The sequence below is a fragment of the Brachyhypopomus gauderio genome, chromosome 4 (assembly GCF_052324685.1).
Source record: "Brachyhypopomus gauderio isolate BG-103 chromosome 4, BGAUD_0.2, whole genome shotgun sequence".
Taxonomy (NCBI): Eukaryota; Metazoa; Chordata; class Actinopteri; order Gymnotiformes; family Hypopomidae; genus Brachyhypopomus; species Brachyhypopomus gauderio.
The window spans coordinates 35362552-35382582 of NC_135214.1; the positions used below are offsets into that span (position 1 = coordinate 35362552).

General features: G+C 48.5%; 1 protein-coding gene across 1 annotated transcript in view; it reads right to left on the reverse strand.

Annotated features, from left to right (window-relative positions):
• Nucleotides 1-766: 766 nt before the first annotated feature.
• notch2 (notch receptor 2) overlaps nucleotides 767-20031 on the reverse strand; it is a 51508-nt gene continuing 32243 nt past the window's right edge. The window contains 21 exon segments of the mRNA XM_077004311.1: nucleotides 767-4988; nucleotides 5621-5718; nucleotides 6126-6273; nucleotides 7394-7716; nucleotides 8212-8365; nucleotides 8612-8699; nucleotides 9111-9324; nucleotides 9885-10027; nucleotides 10311-10658; nucleotides 11045-11583; nucleotides 12737-12852; nucleotides 13951-14193; nucleotides 14381-14513; nucleotides 14736-14920; nucleotides 15874-16027; nucleotides 16338-16539; nucleotides 17625-17853; nucleotides 18078-18230; nucleotides 18401-18517; nucleotides 18766-18879; nucleotides 19184-19329. Of these exon segments, the coding sequence (XP_076860426.1) occupies nucleotides 3522-4988; nucleotides 5621-5718; nucleotides 6126-6273; nucleotides 7394-7716; nucleotides 8212-8365; nucleotides 8612-8699; nucleotides 9111-9324; nucleotides 9885-10027; nucleotides 10311-10658; nucleotides 11045-11583; nucleotides 12737-12852; nucleotides 13951-14193; nucleotides 14381-14513; nucleotides 14736-14920; nucleotides 15874-16027; nucleotides 16338-16539; nucleotides 17625-17853; nucleotides 18078-18230; nucleotides 18401-18517; nucleotides 18766-18879; nucleotides 19184-19329 (5314 nt within the window). The 3' untranslated portion in view covers nucleotides 767-3521.

The window sequence follows — 20031 nt, forward strand, 5'->3', positions numbered from 1 at the left end:
GTGAGTACAATATGTTATTTTCATTTGGGCTCCATTTTGTCACTGTCCAAATTCTATATTATATAGAGTGTTTTTAAGCTTAGCTCAGTCAAATGTGACACCAAGGTTTTTGATAGAGCAAGATAGATAAGTTATTGTATCTGTGTACATTAACTTCAGTGTTTCCAGTGATCGTTAATTTTATTTAGTCATCATTGAGTTGCAGAATTTTATGAACCAACCAGGACTCCATATATTTTAGACAGTTAAAAAAATCAGGTCAGTGGAACTCCAGACCTGTGGATAGAGGCGTATACAGGCGTTTGTCATTTGCATACTGTTGAAAAGAAATTTGGAAAAGAAACTACCAACTATTTCCACTATAGCCAATACTTGTCTTGCAGTTGAACTGGAATATGTATGTCATCTAAAACAAAGAGAACACATCAGACAGAGCCGGCCTGCTGGGACACTACCAGGAAAGAGGTCACACCTCTAGAAACGGCTTTGTGTGTGTAGCATAAATACAGTAGACGTTTGAGGCTGTGTTCATTGTTCCCAGGGTATAAGCAAAGAATCAATATTGTTTTATTAAATTAACACTGTAACCGATACTTCAGCTGTTTCAAATAAGTTGTTAGATATTAAAATATTAATCTTTTAATAGTGTCTTTGTTTCCTCAGCATGCACTAAACCTGATTGCAAGTTACATATTTTTATTCCTGCATAGCTTTACATTACTGTTGTATGTAACATATAGAATAAACTCAAACACTGAAGGCAATACCGAGGTGAACACACATGTAAAATTGAGCTTTTATTGCATACGTCTCCTCTGATGAGAGTTTGGTTTGTTTTCGCCAGAGAGGTTTCTCATTCACAAACATTCCTTCTACAAGACAAAAAGCTACATGCTTCATATAACAATATGGTAGATGTATAATAAATGAACAAAGTAAAAAAAAAAAAAAAAGAAAAACAAGAAAATGCGCATTTAAAAACGTATTTACACAAATGCCAAACACAGCCCGGCGTAACGTTCAGCAGAAACATGCAGGCTGCCCTTGTTCATTCAACAATCACAAATCATTAGATACACAGGGGAAAACAAAGAGTAATAAAATAAAATAAGTGCCTAAGGATGACATACGCATGAAATTTCATTCTGCACTGAAAAATAATAATAATAACAGAAAACAAAAAACAGCCTGTAACCAACCAAAGGTGTCACACACTGGCAGAACAAACAAGAAATTGTTTAAAAAGTAACTATGCAAGTGTGTGCATCATTTCTCTCCCTCTCTCTCTCACTCACACACACACACACACACACACACACACACACACACACACACACACACACACACACACACACACACACACACACACACACACACACAACGTCACCTGATTGACCTGTGTTTATGCAGATTTTGAAAACCTTTCCATCACAGAAGCCGGTCATTTGGTGTTGAGTACAGAGAGAGGAAGGGGCAGGTACAAACTAAGTTAAATGACATGCGCATGTGTGATTGTACTAGTTTATAAAGTTCTGTTTAAAAAGTAAAATAAAGCTTTTGGTTTCTGTCAACAAACAATTCAAATAGAACCAACAGGCTGATTGTAAAATCAAAAAACGCAATACATGATTTAAAATCTTTTAAAGCATGAAGGTACATTAGAACCTTTCAGAACTGATAGAAAGTAGTAATATAAAACATGAACAAGATAATATATACATGGCTGTGTGTGTGTGGTGTGTGTTCACATCAGAAAGTGTTACAATATGTTAAAGGCACTTGGAGAGGATAGTCCAAACATTTAATGTTCAAGATGGCTTCTAGTTTTTATTACTTTCCTAGTCTGCATCAGTAATATTTTCATGGCAACAAAATACTATGCTCCAAAAATGATCAACAAGATAGCTGAGGTTAACAACATGAAATCACTTCGGATTTCAAGATGGTTTCATCTTCGACTGTTCTAGGCAATACAGCTGTTCTAAAAGCTCAAAAACAGATCTCATTTCAATGAGTTTTGTAACAAGTTCCTATGAAGGTTCTGCCTGTGAGTTTGAGCAGGATGACGGTGTGGTGACACCAGCCCACTGATGCAGGTCCACCCCGTTGGCTTCACTACACCACTCCCGTCTGACTACACCACTCCCGTCTCACTACACCACTCCCGTCTCACTACACCACTCCCGTCTCACTACACCACTCCCGTCTCACTACACCACTCCCGTCTCACTACACCACTCCCGTCTCACTACACCACTCCCGTCTCACTACACCACTCCCGTCTCACTACACCACTCCCGTCTCACTACACCACTCCCGTCTCACTACACCACTCCCGTCTCACTACACCACTCCCGTCTCACTACACCACTCCCGTCTCACTACACCACTCCCGTCTCACTACACCACTCCCGTCTCACTACACCACTCCCGTCTGACTCACGGCATCAGTATCTGGACACCATGTGCAAGTGTGTGTTTGTCACCAGCCTGAACTCGACTCAATGTTAAACTCAGATAGGCCATGCAAACGGTCTAATGGCTGAAAGGAAGAGACGGCAGCAGAAACCAAACAGGCGTGGGGAGAATCAAGGGTGTTGAAACAGATGCACAACCAACAATGACATGAAGAGGAGGTGACATCCACAAACCAGATCAAATATAAACCTCCATTAACACTACATGGGAGTATGGGAGTATCAGCTTAGGAAAGAACAATTTCAGATATTACGGTGACCCATTATCCAAATTTACCACATTGGTAACATTATGTTATGTAACATTATGTTACCACACACACACACACATACATACACATACACATACATACACACTTTGGATAAAATAAAATTTAAACATGGCAGTTATGATTTTACGAGTTATGATTAATTACGAGTTTAGATTTCCTTCACAAAGACTCAAAATGTCTGAATATGACCGCGGAGGGTCAAAATTGTCTCCTGGTCTTTGACTTTAATGATTGTCCAGAGATAAAGCCTGAAGTGTGTGGCCTGGTCACTTCCTGTCATGTGGGCTGGCCACCCTGGTCACTTCCTGTCATGGGGGTTGGCCACCTTGGTCACTTCCTGTCATGTGGGCTGGCCACCCTAGTCACTTCCTGTCAGGCTCTCTGCCAGGTGGGTTTAAGCAGTCCTCCATTCTGACAGTCTTAATTTTGGCTAACTCTGCAAGCATCTCACGAGAAGGTTCGGTCGTTCTCGGGGTCACTGAAGGGTTCCTGGTGGGAGCTTCTGGAGGGTGGATCATGTGCATAATGTAAGAAAGCATGGAGGCAGGCAGTGAGAGAGAACCACACACACACACACACACACACACACACACACACACACACCCACCCACCCACCGTTAAGACCAAGGATCGGTCACTCTATTGACCTAAATGTCTGCACCACAGTGAAACCAAGCCGCTCAGGCTGAGCTGGGTAGGGCGGAGTCAGGCCTGGCTGGGCGGAGTCAGGCCTGGCTCGGCGGGGGGGGGTTAAAAGTTCTGCCCCAGGTGTCTACGCATACACGCCACTTCGAGTTGGCTGCGGGGGCTGTGAAGGGGGCGTGGCCTGGCCCGGCTGGGGGGCGGGAGGCTGCTGAAGCTGTGGCCGATCGGCGATGTGCGTGCGGCGAGATAGTGGCAGCGTGTGGGGGTTGCCCAGCGGCGTGGGGCTGGTGGTGACGTCAGACCAGTCCGAGTTGGAGTGGGGGGACGAGGAAGACCAGGGGTCGGGGGACTCGGGGGAGGGAGTGAGGTAGGGGTGCTCGCTGGCGGGCTGGGCGGGGTGCCCCGGGGTGGGGCCGTTTGAACCTGCGGTGGCATAGCTGTGCTGTGAGGGTGGTGTGGGGTATTTATCCACGGGGCTCTGCAGCTGCTGGTAGGGCGTCACCTGCCGCACCTGGGGGTCCGCCAGGCCGTGGGGGTGGGCGTGGCCGTGCGGGTGGGCGTGGCCGTGCGGGTGGGCCATGCTGTGCTGGAGTCCCACCTCCTGCATGGGGTACATCACCTGACTGCAGTGCAGGTGTGGGGCCTGCTGGCCGAGGCCCTGGCCCTGGCCCTGAGACGGAGCCTGCAGCGCCCCCTGCTGGCCGGGCTTGAGCAGCGCCTGGCTCCCTCCGGCCGTCATCATCTGGAACGTGACGATCGGTGGGAGCTGCTCGCGGCTCATGGTCACGTTCATGGGCGTCAGCATTCCGGACGCGTGATGCTGCTGCAAGCTCACGTGACCCGGCGCCATCGGGTGGAGCATGTGACCAAACATGTGAGGACTGTAGCCCGGCTTGGCCACGCCCACCCAGCCCCGCTGCTGCTCCAGCATGTGGCTGACGGGGGGCAGGAGGGGGCGTGTCGACGGGCTGCTCATCAGCGGGGGCGAGTTGGCGGCGTTGCTGCCCGCGGTCGGGGCGACGGTGTAGGAGTGTGGAGATTCCAGGGAATCCACGGGCGACATGGTGACCGAACTCTCCGTGAGTCCGCCCGTGCCCACAGCAGTCGCTGCTCCTTTGGTGGCGTTACCGCTGCCGGTTGCCGTGGACGCAGTCGTCGCTACGCTACCGCCCCCAGCCGCGGCCAATCCCGGGGCTTCGTCTCCCGCTGGCTTCTTCCTCCGCTTCGCCTTCATGTCTTTCAACTCCTTGGGTCCGCCCCCTCCACCAGCAGCCCCGCCCATTTTCGCTCCGCCTCCACGACGGTTCTTCTTGCCTTGCGGCCCCGGGCGCATGCCGATAAACCCGGCTCCGTTGGCGCCGCAGCCCATGGAGGCGTGGCCTCCGCCTGAGTGGGAGGGGCCGGCGTGGGGGCTCTGCACGAGGTTGTACTGATCCAGCAGGCGCACGATGTCGTGGTGCATGCGCTCCTGAGCCGTGTCCCGGGGCAGCCGGTCCAGATGGTCGGTGATGTCGCGGTTGGAGTAGTGGTCCAACAGAACCTGTGCTGCTTCGAAACTGCCCTCTCTCGCTGCCAAGAAGAGCGGAGTCTCCTCCTGCACAACGACACAGCAGGTTCATCACACACGCCATACAGCTGTCTCAAAAACCTCTCATGTTCCAACACGCACGCACGCCTGCAGCAATGTTTCAGTGGCAAACACCTTAGATTCAGCACTTAAGGAGGTTAAATAGTTTCAGGGTGCTTAGACACACACCTAGCTTTCAACAGACAAATGTTCTGAAATCATGCCCCACAGAAGTGTACCGTTCCACTGTACTGAATACACCTGAGATGTAAGTACAGTTCAACAGCTCAGGTGGCTTAAAAGTTGTAACAAAACAAAAATGACTAGACACAAGATTGGAAGAGATGATGGTATCTGACATACTGGGGTTTGGAATAACACCCTGGGGTTTTAGGATGGTATTTGTCCCATTCCAAAGTTTTTACACTATGTAAAGAATTCTCTCACTCCTACAGACCTCCCAATACTACAGTTTGTTCAAACATGGCTAATGAATCCTACCTCATACTAAGAAACTAAACTAAAACAAATAATTTTATCATGGGATAATGATTTACTAATTACATAAATAACATCCATTAAAATAAAATGATTTAAATAATGTTTATATGTTTAATTGATTAATTAGCTCACTGCTGATTGGCTGGCAGGCAGCCTACCTTGTTATCCTGCATGTCCCGATTGGCTCCATTCTTCAGCAGCACCAGCGTGGCCTCCACGTTGTTGACAGCAGCAGCCCAGTGCAGTGCGGACTTACCTGCACAGGTGAAGGACACACAGGTGAAGGCACATTGTGACCAGCTCTACACCTACATAATCATTTAACGCTACTCATCATAGGACACCGACTAGTTCAATATTATAAACATTTTTGTACTTTTTGAGATATATTCCTCCTGTACTGGTGTCCAGCAGGTGAAATGAAGCTATGAGTGAGCAATCACACTGAAGACCCACCTCCCCGCAAGGCACCGGAACGTTCTCTCAACTTGCACTTCATCATTTTGATACTACATCATAGAAAAAGGACCTCTAACTTTCATTTCGTGTGCCGACTCCTTGTGTGTGTGATGGTGAGTTCTGGGCCAGAACCCACTACCGCAGCACTACTGCAGGTGCGTCAGGCCGTACACTTGACAGTAAAGTTGACGGTAGAGGCCTCACCGTGGTCGTCCACGGCGTTGACGTCAGCGTGGCAGTGCACCAGCTCCTCCAACATGCCCTCCACAGCCAGCCGGGCCGCCAGGACGAGGGGCGTGGTGCCATCGTTCATGCGGGCGTCCAGCTCCGTCGCCCGGTTACGGATCAGGATCTGCGGAGACAAGCACTGCTGGATTAGACGTGTCGTGTCTCGCGTCTTTCTCCGTCTTAATGTCCAGTACGACACAGGTGTCCTGTGATGTGCCTGATCATTAATGTGATTTATCTGTGCGGCAGTGTTAATTTCATTGACGAATAATTTCCGTCATAGTTTGTCAACAAACCTTTTTTTCATGACGAAAACGAGACGATAACTAAATAAAAACTATACGAATGGATAAAAACGATGACGAAATTAATGGTCATTTTCGTCAACGAATAAAAACGAGATGAAAATATTGGCCAGCGACGACATTCGATCAGACCTGATTTATTTTGAGAAAGGTAGGGATAAGTTAAGAAGAGATCTAACCGTAACTACTTTAGCATACAACTGGCCAACTGGGTAACCATCCAATCAGTACCGATGTCTTCACGTCACTTAGAACCCGGGAAGACCATACCAGCCTGTGAACTGTGGTCACTCATGAAATTCTACTCGAAGTTAACTCGACAATGTCAGCAGGGAGAAAGATGAGCGGTGATATATAGACACATTTTTCCTTTGACTTTGAGAAAAAGAAGACGGTGTGTAAATCATGTGGGACGATGATATCGGGGAAAAAAACGACAAATGAAACGACATCTGCGGGCTATGGCATCGCTGTTTTTACCGCACCCAGTTTTATATAGAATGTAATATGCATACATATTTATAGTTCATAACAAACTTCATATGTTTTCAGGTAGAGCGGCCCTACTGGTCATCAATGTTTTGTTATTGTTATGCTCAATAACTATAAGTTCAGGTCAATAAAGTTGTTTGAAAATTTGTTTTGTATATATTGCACATACAAACAATAATATTCTATAACTGGTTAATAAATGTTTCATTTTGTGCAAGTGTATATAATGACTATTACACCATTTATATTTTAGTCAACTAGATTCTTTTGATAATTAGTCGACTAAAACTAGACTAAGACTAAAAACAAATCCAATGACTAAATTATGACTAAAACTAAATGACATTTTAGTCAAAAGACTAAGACTAAAACAAAATTTAAAATTGCTGTCAAAATTAACACAGCTGTGTGCTACACTAGAGTGCGCTGTGCTGGGCTCCCCCTAACCTGAAACACTCCCTGGGCGTCTGCGGCCACAGCGGCGTGGAGGGGCGTACGGCCCATGTTGTCGTGAGCGTTGGGGTCCGCGCCGGCATCCAGAAGGCGCTTGGCGGCGTCAGCACGAGCGTAGCGGGCAGCCAGGTGGAGGGCGGTCTCGCCCGTGCGGTCCGTCTGGGCATTGAGGGTGGCGCCCTGGGAGATGAGGTCGGTGATGATGTTGGTGCCGGGCTCATCAACACCGCTCTCCTCCTCTTCATCAGCTAGAACACTGACACACTCAGGACTTCCACCACACCGCAGTGAGGCCAGCATGAGAGGAGTAAAACCATCTGAAACAGGGGAGGGAGGGGGAGAGAGAGAGAGAGAGAGAAAGAGAAATAGGGAGAGATAGAGGAAGAGAGAGAGAGAGAGAAATAGGGAGAGAGAGAGAGAGAAAGACAAATAGGGAGAGAGGAAGAGAGAGGGAGAGAGAAATAGGGAGAGAGAGAGAGAGAGAGACAAATTGGGAGAGAGAGAGAGAGAGAGAGGTTTCAGCAATGATACAGAGCCCACACTCGTGAGCACTTTCACTGGTCTTGTATGGCAGGGCATTGCAGTTCATGTGTTGTGTTCACTAGACTATGTGAGTGGAAGGACACACATATTCCACTGGTGCGAGTGCTTGTAAGGTGTGCGGGACATGGGGGTTTGGTCCTGGGACATGGGGGTTTGGTCCTGGGACATGGGGGTTTGGTCCTGGGTCATGGGGGTTTGGTCCTGGGACACGGGGGTTTGGTCCTGGGACACGGGGGTTTGGTCCTGGGACACGGGGGTTTGGTCCTTACCAGGACCCCTCACGTTGACATCCAGACAGTCCAGGTCTATGTCTGCCTGTGGGGGGGTCAGTGTGATGTCAGCAGCCTTGCGGTGCTGAAGGGTCCATTCCCGCCGGTCCACGCCGGCGTCCACACCTACAGGCAGCAAGGGCTTGTCCTCCATCTGAGAGAGAGGAACCGAAACAGGAAATATCACAGCCAGATACAACCCACCACATCCTTAGTAGACACGTTCATTATATATAAATGTAGCTTCTGTGAACATCTGTGTGAAGAACACAACTTAAGAATCTAGTAATGATATTTACATGTGTGATATAAGGTGTGTGAGCGTGTGCATGTGCATGTGTGTGTGCATGTGTGTGTGTGCATATATGTGCGTGCGTGTGCATGTGTGCGTGTGTCTCACTCTTGGCTTCTTGGACACATGTTCTTCCTCTGGCCAGTGACGACCAGAACTGCCATCCAACAGCCCATCCTGGGGCTTCTGTAGGTTCCTGAGAGACAGAGAGACAGGTAATCACACCAGAGTGACGGGGGCAGGGAGAGAGAGACAGGTAATCACACCAGAGTGACGGGGGCAGGGACAGAGAGACAGGTAATCACACCAGAGTGACGGGGGCAGGAACAGAGAGACAGGTAATCACACCAGAGTGACGGGGGCAGGAACAGAGAGACAGGTAATCACACCAGAGTGACGGGGGCAGCGACAGAGAGACAGGTAATCACACCAGAGTGACGGGGGCAGCGACAGAGAGACAGGTAATCACACCAGAGTGACGGGGGCAGGAACAGAGAGACAGGTAATCACACCAGAGTGACGGGGGCAGCGACAGAGAGACAGTTAAAACCTCGATTAGTATCTGATGTCTGAGGGTTTTGAACGACTCCACGCGTCGGTAACTCACTTCATGCCCAAGTCGTCCTGGCCCACTGGTTCCCGGCGTTTGCCGTCGTTCTTGGTGAGGAAGCCGTCGGGGAACCACAAGAGGCCGTTCTTACGCTTACGCTTGGCGGCCAAAACACCCAACACCAGGATCAGCAGTATGATGGCAGCTGCCACGGCAACCAGGTAGTAAAGACGGGGATCTGGTGGAGGGTCAGAACCCATGCCGCCTTTACCTAGAAAAAGAGGGAGGAGACAGAATGAAGGGGGAGGGACCTCAGGGGGAGTAACCAAATAAACAAATGTAAGTACAAAGATATTTCCTGTTAAATAATAGAGGACAGAATGGTGTGTGGAGGGGCGGAGGGTGTGTGTGTCTGGAGGGTGTGTGTGTGTGTGTGTGTGTCTGGAGGGTGTATGTGTGTGTGTGTCGTACTGGACACAGTGTATATGGGGTACAGTAGGTCTGTGTGTGTGTGTGTCGTACTGGACACGGTGTAGATGGGGTACAGCAGGTCTGTGTGTGTGTGTCGTACTGGACACGGTGTAGATGGGGTACGGCAGGTCTCTGTGTGTGTGTGTGTGTGTGTGTGTGTCGGTCGTACTGGACACGGTGTAGATGGGGTACGGCAGGTCTCTGTGTGTGTGTGTGTGTCGGTCGTACTGGACACGGTGTAGATGGGGTACGGCAGGTCTGTGTGTGTGTGTGTGTGTGTGTGTGTGTGTGTGTGTGTGTGTCGTACTGGACACGGTGTAGATGGGGTACAGCAGGTCTGTGTGTGTGTGTGTGTCGTACTGGACACGGTGTAGATGGGGTACGGCAGGTCTACACTGAGGGACTCCGCAGCCAGGAAGGAGGCAGCCAGGTTTGTAGTAGAGAAGCAGCTGTTGGAGTGGAGGACACACTGACTGTTGTCCAACTCCAGAAAGACCTTCGACCTGGAAAACACACACACCCCTCCAGATTTATAGCTGCAGGTTACAGTGGTGTGTGTGTGTGTGTGTGTGTGTGTGTGTGTGTGTGTGTGTGTGAGAGAGAGACAAAGAGCGAGACGGCGAGTGATCATGTCTAACAAATGTGTGTTAAAAACATGCTTTTCTGTTTTTATGAAATTGTATGGGATTTTTAATACCCAACTATTGAAATCATTCTCATATTAAATATCTTCATTTCAAAACATAGAACATTTTAAAGTGCCTCCACTGCTCTGGTCCAACCTACCCAATAACCTCCTTGTCTAGCTCTCGCTTGCCCCGCCTCCTTATGTCCCCACCCCCTGGGTGGGTGGCGGCCTCCTCTACACCATAGTATGGGTAGATCATGAGCTGCTCCTGCTGGTCCCGTTTGACGTGCACGTTGGTGTGGAGGAGCTTCCCCAGCGACCACAGGAAGCCCTTCAGGTCCCGGATCAACTCGTCGGGCTGCAAAAGCACGACCAGCACCAGCGTGCCCTCGGCCAACCGGGCCGGCACCGGCGAGCAGTCCAGACCGTCCCAGCCACACTCCCTCGTGTTACAGCCCTGGTTACAGAAGCCGTTCCCGTAATGGTCCTGGCAGTAGCTCTCATACCTGAGGTGGAAGATGGAGGAAAGAGGGAGAGAGAGAGAGAGGAGAGAGAGGAGAGAGAGAGAGATTGAGAGAAGACCCACTTAATTATGAATGTATAAATCGTATTACAATAAATCCTTTTAATATACATTTAAAAAGTTATTTCAGTCTTTTGGAAGAGAAGGTACCACTTCTGCACTATGAATAACCCAGTCTAGCTCTTGGTATGTCTGGTCTATAAAAGGCAAATCTGTGTTATTTTAATACTGTAATGCAGACAGTTCAGTGCTACCACAGGCCTGAGTGCACCAAGTGCTTTCACACCTGAGCATGACATGAGCACTATTAGAGAGGTGTTCTGCGTGCAACCCCTGCTGTCTCCTCTAGGGAGGCGCCCTTGTACGTACTTGCAGTACCCGGAGCCCGAGGGCGACAGGTCCTGACACTCAAAGCTGTCGAAGAGGCAGTCGGCGTTGTTGCACTCGGGGTCGCAGCGGTTGTTGTGGAAGAGCTCCCAGCAGTTCTGTGCGGTGCAGTTCTCCCAGGGCTGGGGCCAGTGTAGCGAGCAGTCCCCCCCGTCCCAGTCACACTCCTGGTTCTTGCACTGCGGGTCGCACACCTGGTCGTGCGCGCGCTCCCTGCACTCCTCGTAGGGGCAGGCGGTCGAGGGGTCCAGGCCCGTCCGCTGGCACAACTCCCCGCCGTAGCCAGGAGGACAAATGCAGGAGAAGACGGAGGGCTCGTCCGGGTCGGACACGCAGGCGCCGTTGTTCTGACACTGGCAGGACTGGGGCGGGGGCGTCTCACAGCGGGCGCCAGAGAAGCCCGGCGGGCACCGGCACCACGGCCGGCCCGACGACAGCTCCTGACACATCCCGCCATTCTGACAGTGCAGGCTGTAACAGCTCAGGCTCTCCGTCTCACCGCAGTTAAAGCCCTTATAGCCCTGCAAGACACACGTGGGGACAGACGTCACACGCGGGGACAGATGTCACACGCCAGGGGCAGAGAGGCCCTGCGGCAAGAGAAGAACGGACAACAGAATCTCAACAAGAACCTCCTTGTCCACGCAAACACCTTGTTAACTGCATTTTTGTGTGTGAAGGTTTTCTTTCCACTTTACAGGTTTTATGTTGGCTACAGAACGTTTTCCATCCACACTAAAATGTCGGTGCGAGCGGAGAAGCCGCCACAGAGCATGCGGTGCTCAAGGACGCCCCGTCTGCCTGACCTACTGCGCACGCTAAACTAAGTGCTTTGTCTTGCAAGCAGCAATGTAACATGTGACCACCAGGGACCAATCAGGCGAGAACTTTCTTGGAACTTTCTTGGGGGTACGCCAACCTGACCTCCAGGCGTCCGGGTGCGGTAACCTCAGGCGAATGTGAATTTTCTAGTGTCTAACAGCAGGAGGAGAGAGCAGAGGTCACAGGGCAGAGAGGCGGAGAGCGTGAGGCAGTGGGCGGAGTTTCAGAAGCATACCTGAGCTGTGCTGACCCCTTAAACGAAGGCATGAGGAGAGGGAGAGAATGAGGGTTAGCAATTAGCAGTTAGCACTTAGGGAGGAAGCCATGTTAACCATGCAGAAGATCACAAGAAGGCCTGAGTTATGAAAGACAGGGAGAAGCTGAGCTGGAGAACCATTACAAAACAACAACAACAACAACAACAACCCTATAAAGCAGAAGAATTCAAACCTCACATGACTGGTAGCTCATTTGTCTCACACACAAAGCATGTATGGTATGATATGCAAATCACTGGTACATCTCACCCCCCCCCCCCCCCCCCCCCCAACTCCAGGTAACCCCCCCACATTCCCGCCCTGACTCAAGTGGTCAACCTGTTTAACCAGGAAAATGACTAAATCCCGGAGAGGAAATTACATTTAAAAGTTGATAAGTGAAGACCTCTACAGATAATGCAAAAAATTACTAACAAAAAAACAAAACCAGTTACTCCACTTTCACTACACCCACATCAAAGTTCAAAGATAGTACACAGTGAATTTATATCTAAGAATAAATTCTTAGATAGTCATAACTCAAGCCTTGTTTTAGTGAACACACACACACACACACACACACACACACACTTACAGGAGGACAGGTGCAGCTGTAAGCGTGGACTGAGCTCATGTTCATGAAACACGTCCCTCCATTGTGACAGGGCTTCAACTGATGACACAGGTCCACCATCGACTCACAGTGACGACCTGCAGAAGACATGACATTACTATTCACATCACACACACCCACACACACACCTAGCACATCTTCCACAGGGAGCTGAGCATACAGGCATGTTGTCACTGCAGAATTAAAATCTGTTTTTTCATCCAATCAGGCCAATATGAAGATACTATAAGCAACCAGCAACCTCCTGATTACAGTACCATAACTGAACCACAACCTCCTGATTACAGTACCATAACTGAACTACAACCTCCTGATTACAATACCATAACTGAACCACAACCTCCTGATTACAGTACCATAACTGAACTACAACCTCCTGATTACAGTACCATAACTGAACCACAACCTCCTGATTACAGTACCATAACCTCCTCATTACAGTACCATAACTGAACCACAACCTCCTGATTACAGCACCATAACTGAACCACAACCTCCTGATTACAGTACCATAACTGAACCACAACCTCCTGATTACAGTACCATAACTGAACCACAACCTCCTGATTACAGTACCATAACCTCCTCATTACAGTACCATAACTGAACCACAACCTCCTGATTACAGCACCATAACTGAACTACAACCTCCTGATTACAGTACCATAACTGAACCACAACCTCCTGATTACAGTATCATAACTGAACCACAACCTTCTGATGATAGTACCATAACTGAACTACAACCTCCTGATTACAGTACCATAACTGAACCACAATCTCCTGATTACAGTACCATAACTGAACTACAACCTCCTGATTGCAGTACCATAACTGAACCACAATCTCCTGATTACAGTACCATAACTGAACCACAACCTCCTGATTACAGTACCATAACTGAACCACAACCTCCTGATTACAGTATCATAACTGAACCACAACCTCCTGATTACAGTACCATAATTGAACCACAACCTCCTGATTACAGTATCATAACTTAACCACAACCTTCTGATGATAGTACCATAACTGAACCACAACCTCCTGATTACAGTACCATAACTGAACTACAACCTCCTGATTACAGTACCATAACTGAACTACAACCTCCTGATTACAGCTACACCTGCTCTGAAGAAGAAACGTAATGAGGCAGAACTAAACAAACGAACCTGCGTAACCAAGGCGACAGCGGCAGTGGTAGTTGCTGTCCAGCTGTACACAGTCGATGCTGCCGGTGGCGTGGCAGGGGGCGGAGCGACACTCGTTTATGTCCCCCTCACAGTAGTCCCCCGTGAACCCCGGCGGACACACGCACGTGTAGCGGCCCACGCCGTCCACACACCGCCCACCATTGATACAGCGGGGGTTGAACTCAGCTGAGCACTCATCCACATTAACCTCACACCGCAGACCTGAAAAACAGAGAGAGCGAGAGGGAGAGAGAGAGAGAGAGAGGGAGAGAGAGAGAGTGTGTGTAAAGTTTACATTCCACTGTAAAATATATTGTACAGATCAAATATAAGCAACACACACAGGCACTCTTATATGCAAACCCCACCCCCCACCTCTAGCTGGTCCAATCATGGCCTTCCGTCTTACCTTTTGTACCCGGAGGACAGGCGCAGGAGAAACGGTTGAGCAGGTTGATGCAGGTGCCTCCATGACGACAGGGGTTTGACAGGCACTCGTTTACATCATACTCACAGTTGACTCCCTGGTAGCCAGCCTTACACTGGGGTGGGGGAGGGAAGACAAGGAGTGTGTGTGTGTGTGTGTGTGTGTGTGGGGGGGGGATATAAAGTCACTCATTTGATGCTCTGCCATTCAAAGTATCTAAAAGAGTCTCTACTTCATAATAAGAGTCTTGGGTCCTTGGCTCGCTGACAGGCTAATTAGACAGACCTGTCTGTGTCTGCAGGTTAGTCAGGTCTTGGCTATGCAGAGTTGCTCCTACCTTGCAGTCGTAGCCGCCCTGGTAGTCCACACACGTGCCCCCGTTCCTACAGGGGCTCGACAGACACTCATCGGTCTCCCTCTCACAGTAGCTGCCCTCCCACCCCACCTGGCACACACACCGGTGTGAGTTCTCCGTGTCCTCACACTGTCCGCCGTGTTGGCACAGCAGCTCCACAGACACACCTGAGACACACACACACACACACACACACACACACACACACACACACACACACACACACACACTCATGTAATACCATACACCAATCGTCACACGTGAAGGTACTCAAGACACCCGTGACCATAAAGCAAGCCGGTGGAGCATTCTCCAATAGCAGCAGAGCCTCAGGTGTGCCGTACCTGGGTACCTGTGCCACACCTGGGTGATGCATGCTGGGAACTCTCTAGAGCAGGTGTGTCAAACTCATTTTCACCACGGGGCCACATCAGCATAATCGCTGCCCACAGAGGGCCATATGTAACTTATAAATGTAACTACTTAATGTTAAATAACTCTGAATTTATTACTTATTCAAGTTACAAATATTACATGTATAATACAAACTATCCAAGTGAATAAAAAAATAACATCAAATATATCACATTTACTTAGTTCAAAACTTGAAATATCAAATAACTGTTAAAATAGCAAGTGTGCTTCAAAAACGCTCCCTCTGAAAAAGACTTTGAAACGCGGTAGATTTCTTCAACAAAGCTGCCTTTATTGCCGCATTGTTTGTGGTTGTGGCTTTCGCGAACACGTTCTGTTGCAATCACAGTTTGCCTTTTAATTCTCTGGCAATTTGTTTTTCTTGATGTCTAATAGCTCTGTATTTGGTTTGTTCAAATGTGAATAAAAGCTGAGAAATATTTTTTCCCCACAATGATGCCTCTTGTACATCATCGTATTAGCTCCTGGGAGATGCATATGTCATTTCCAGTCAAAAATATAATTTCTGGTTAAATAAAAGTAAATTTAAGTCAAAATTTGCCTGGGGTATGAATACTTTCGGGCATGACTGTATGTGTGTGTGTGTGTGTGTGTGTGTGTGTGTGTGTGTGTGTGTGTGTGTGTGTGTGTGTGTGTGTGTGTGTGTGTATGTATATGTGTGCGTGTGTGATATTGATCCACTCACGTTTATTGCGAGCAGCGGTGTGGCAGCTCATGTTGGGGATATCACAGTACAGGCCCGTCCAGTCCTTAACACACTTACAGCGCCACTCACTGACCTGCTGCACACACTCACCTCCGTTATAGCAACGGATGTTCTTACACAGATCAACCAGAGACTGCGCGCACACACACACACACACACACACACACACGAACACAAACACTCAGTGGAAGGACACAAGGCTCCAACGTCATGATAACAGCAACAGAATTATGTTCTTCAATAATGTACTTCATAACAAATTTTTGGAATCATCAAATGATATGTGTGTGTGTGTGTGTGTGTGTGTGTGTGTGTGTGTGTGTGTGTGTGTGTGTGTGTGTGTGGCTGTATGTGTGTGTACCTGACAGTTGCAGCTTTTGCATACCTTGGGGCAGATGTGTGTGTGTGTGTGTGTGTGTGTGTGTGTGTGTGTGTGTGTGTACCTGGCAGTCGCGTCCTGTGTACTCTTTCGGGCAGATGCAGTGATAGGTCCCCAGTCCGTCCACACAGGTGCCTCCTTTTTTACAAGGCTGTGATTCACACTCGTTGATCTCATACTGACAGAACGGACCCGTAAAACCAGGACGACACCGGCAGGAAAAGCGGTTGACCCCGTCTACACATGTCCCGTTGTTCAGACAGGAGCTGCCCAGAAAAGGAGAACTATTACTCCCAATACTGCATTTGTGTTTCATACAGAAACATTCAAAACATTCACATTAAGCATTTGTTTATATATATGTTTGGCTTCGATACTACAGGGACATAAGCACACCACTGCTTTATGATATTCTGAAACGCTTAAAAAACACACACAAAACTCCACTGGCAACCGTCGCTTGGTGATCATCATCATCTTTCGGCAATTCCCATTTAGGGGTCGCCACAGCAGATCAAACTCCTCCATCTGGCCCTGTCCTGAGTGTCCTCCACTGACACACCAGCCACTCTCATATCCTCTACCACTGCATCCATAAACCTCCTCTTAGGTCTACCTCTCCTCCTCTTGCCTGGAAGTTCCATCCTCAAGACCCTCCTACCAATATACCTCTCCTCCCTCCTCTGTACATGTCCAAACCATCTCAATCTCGCTTCCATAACTTTATCTCCAAAACATGCTACATGTGCTGATCCTCTAATAAACTCATTCCTGATCCTATCCTTCCTCGTCACTCCAAATGAGAATCTCAACATCTTCATCTCAGACACCTCCATCTCCCTCACCTGTCTCTTTGTCAGTGTCACTGTCTCCAGTCCATACAACATAGCAGGTCTCACTACTGTCCTATAGATCTTTCCTTTCATTCTAGCAGACACCCTTCTATCACAGATCACCCCAGACACTTTATGCCATCCACACCACCCTGCCTGTACTCTCTTCTTTACCTCTCTTTCACTTCCTCCATTACTCTGTAACCTCGACCCTAAGTAGGTAAACTCGTCAACCTTCACCAAATCAACTCCTTGTAGCTGGACCTGACCACCGTCTGCCCTCTCATTCACACACATGTACTCTGTTTTACTCCTGCTGACTTTCATTCCCCTTTCATTCCCCTGCTCTCCAAAGCATATCTCCATCTTTCCAAGCTCACCTCCACCTGCTCCCTACTCTCACTACAGATCACAATGTCATCAGCAAACATCATAGTCTTGGTGATACGCCGTGGAGACCAGAGCTGAGAACGCCAGCGTTTGCTCTACAGCCAAACCGGACGGCGACAAGCACTTACGTCTCTGTGCACTCGGGAATGTTGCGTTCACAGTTGATGCCGTTGTAGCCGGGCGGACAGCGACAGGTGTAGCTGTTGACGTAGTCGGTGCAGGTTCCTCCGTGCCTGCAGGGGGAGCTGTCGCACTCGTTCACCTCCTCCTCGCAGCGCTCGCCAAAGAAGCCGGCGCGGCACTGGCAGGAGAAGCGGCCCACCTTGTCCACACACACGCCGCCATTGATACACGGGTCTGAAAGACAGGAGGACACACAGGCAGGGTGACTTACACCTCCGTCTGGATCACGCAGAGCTCCTCTTACATTATCTTTGTGTGGTTGTTAGAGCCGACCCTGCACATAAACGTGCTGGTTACATAAAGCAGTAGGTGTGGTAGGTGAGAAGACTGGGTGCAGAAGAAAGCCGCTGTGTTCAGACACTGAGGTATGTGATAAGCTTCTTTTGTGTGTGTCTCACCAGAGCTGCAGTCGTCGATGTTGGTTTGACAGTTGTGGCCGTTGTAGCCAGCAGGGCACTCACAAACATAACTGCCCTGCACATTCACACAGCGGCCCCCGTTCTGACACACACTGCTCCGACATTCATCCACGTCCTCTGTACACTGGGCCCCTACACACACACACACACACACACACACACACACACACACACACACACACACACACACACACACACACACACACACAGAACAAGAGATCATCACCTGATTTAATCTAGCAGACACCATCAGCCGGAACTTCTCAAGACAACACACACACACACACACACGATGGGCTCACCTTGCCAGCCGACGGGGCACTTGCAGGTGTAGGAGGTGTAGTTCAGTGAGGGCTGACACACACCTCTCTTACATGGCTGAGACGCACACGGCTCCAACACAGACTTACAGTGTCGCCCTGTAATTTTTTTAATTTTTAGATTTTAAAGTTCAATTTTAACTTGTGTACTCTGTTGTGACCTCTAAGAGAAGTTGTGTGAAATCTCACTGATCCTGAATATAATGATGAAAATGTATTCTATTTACTACCCATATAGTACAGAAAACTGAAGATTCTTCTGAAGATCTAAAAATTTTTGGAATGTGTTTGTGTGTGTGTGTTCATGTATGTGTGTTCGTGTGTGTGTTCGTGTGTGTGTGTTATACCTGTGTAAGGTAATATGCAGCGGCAGGTGTATCCGTTGACACCGTCGATGCAAGTGCCCTGGTTCAAACACGGATTTGACACACACTCATCAATGTTGATCTCACAGTTCAAACCTGTCAGAGAGAGAAAGAAAAGACAGAAAATTATCAAAGGAAGAAAAACTCACACACAGAGACACGCACGCACGCACACACACACACACACACACACACACACAAACTAATGCACATGTGTATGTGCACACACACACAAATGTGCATGTGTATGAGACACACACGCACGCACGCACGCACGCACACACACACACACACACACACACACACACACACACACACACACACACACACACACACACACACACACACACACACACACACACACACACACACACACACACACACACACACACAAACTCACCTGTGTATCCATGTGTACATCTGCATGTGTAACTGGCCAGTCCGTCTCTGCAGTCTCCTCCATGCTGACAGGGGTTAGACTCACATTCATTCCTCTCCATCTCACAGTTCTGACCCTCATAGCCAGGATGACACACACAGTGGTAGCTGAACACACACACACACGCACACAGTTAAATCTCATAGTGTAAAAAAACCCTTCACTGTTAAACCTCATAGTGTAAGAAAGCCTTTACTGTTAAACCTCAGTGTAATAATGTATGTGGCAACCATTGTGTGGGCAGTGTGCCATCACATTTGCGGACCCAACCATTGTGTGGGCAGTGTGGCATTAGCAGTGTCACATTAGCAGCACTAGTGCTCTTGCACAAGTGTTGTTGTAAGACACCAAGCCTACATTTACAGTGAAACGACTGCACACAAGTCAGAGTGAGGGTGTCGCTCTGGATGAGGGCGTCTGATAAATGCCCTACATAAAAACGTAAATGTGGAGAAATGTTTTCATGTATGTTTTCAGGATGTTGTGGCTCAACAACACGTGATACTATTTGGTCTTTATCAGCTCACTCTTGGCAGAAGTCAAATCATTTTTAGGAGGGAAAAACAAGTCTCCTCAGTTACTGAAAGTACTTGTAAATGGTGAAAGAAAGGGAATGGGGACGGAAAGAGAGAGAGAGAGAGAGAGAGAGAGAGAGAGAGAGACAGTCATGCCAGTAAAGCCATCATGACTTGACTTAGAGTGAGTGAGTGAGTGAGTGAGAGTGAGAGAGAGAAATAAACTTTGTCTTCGCCATCACGGCTCATAGCAGTACCCAAACTGAGCAGAAATAAACTGAATTCCAGTGAATA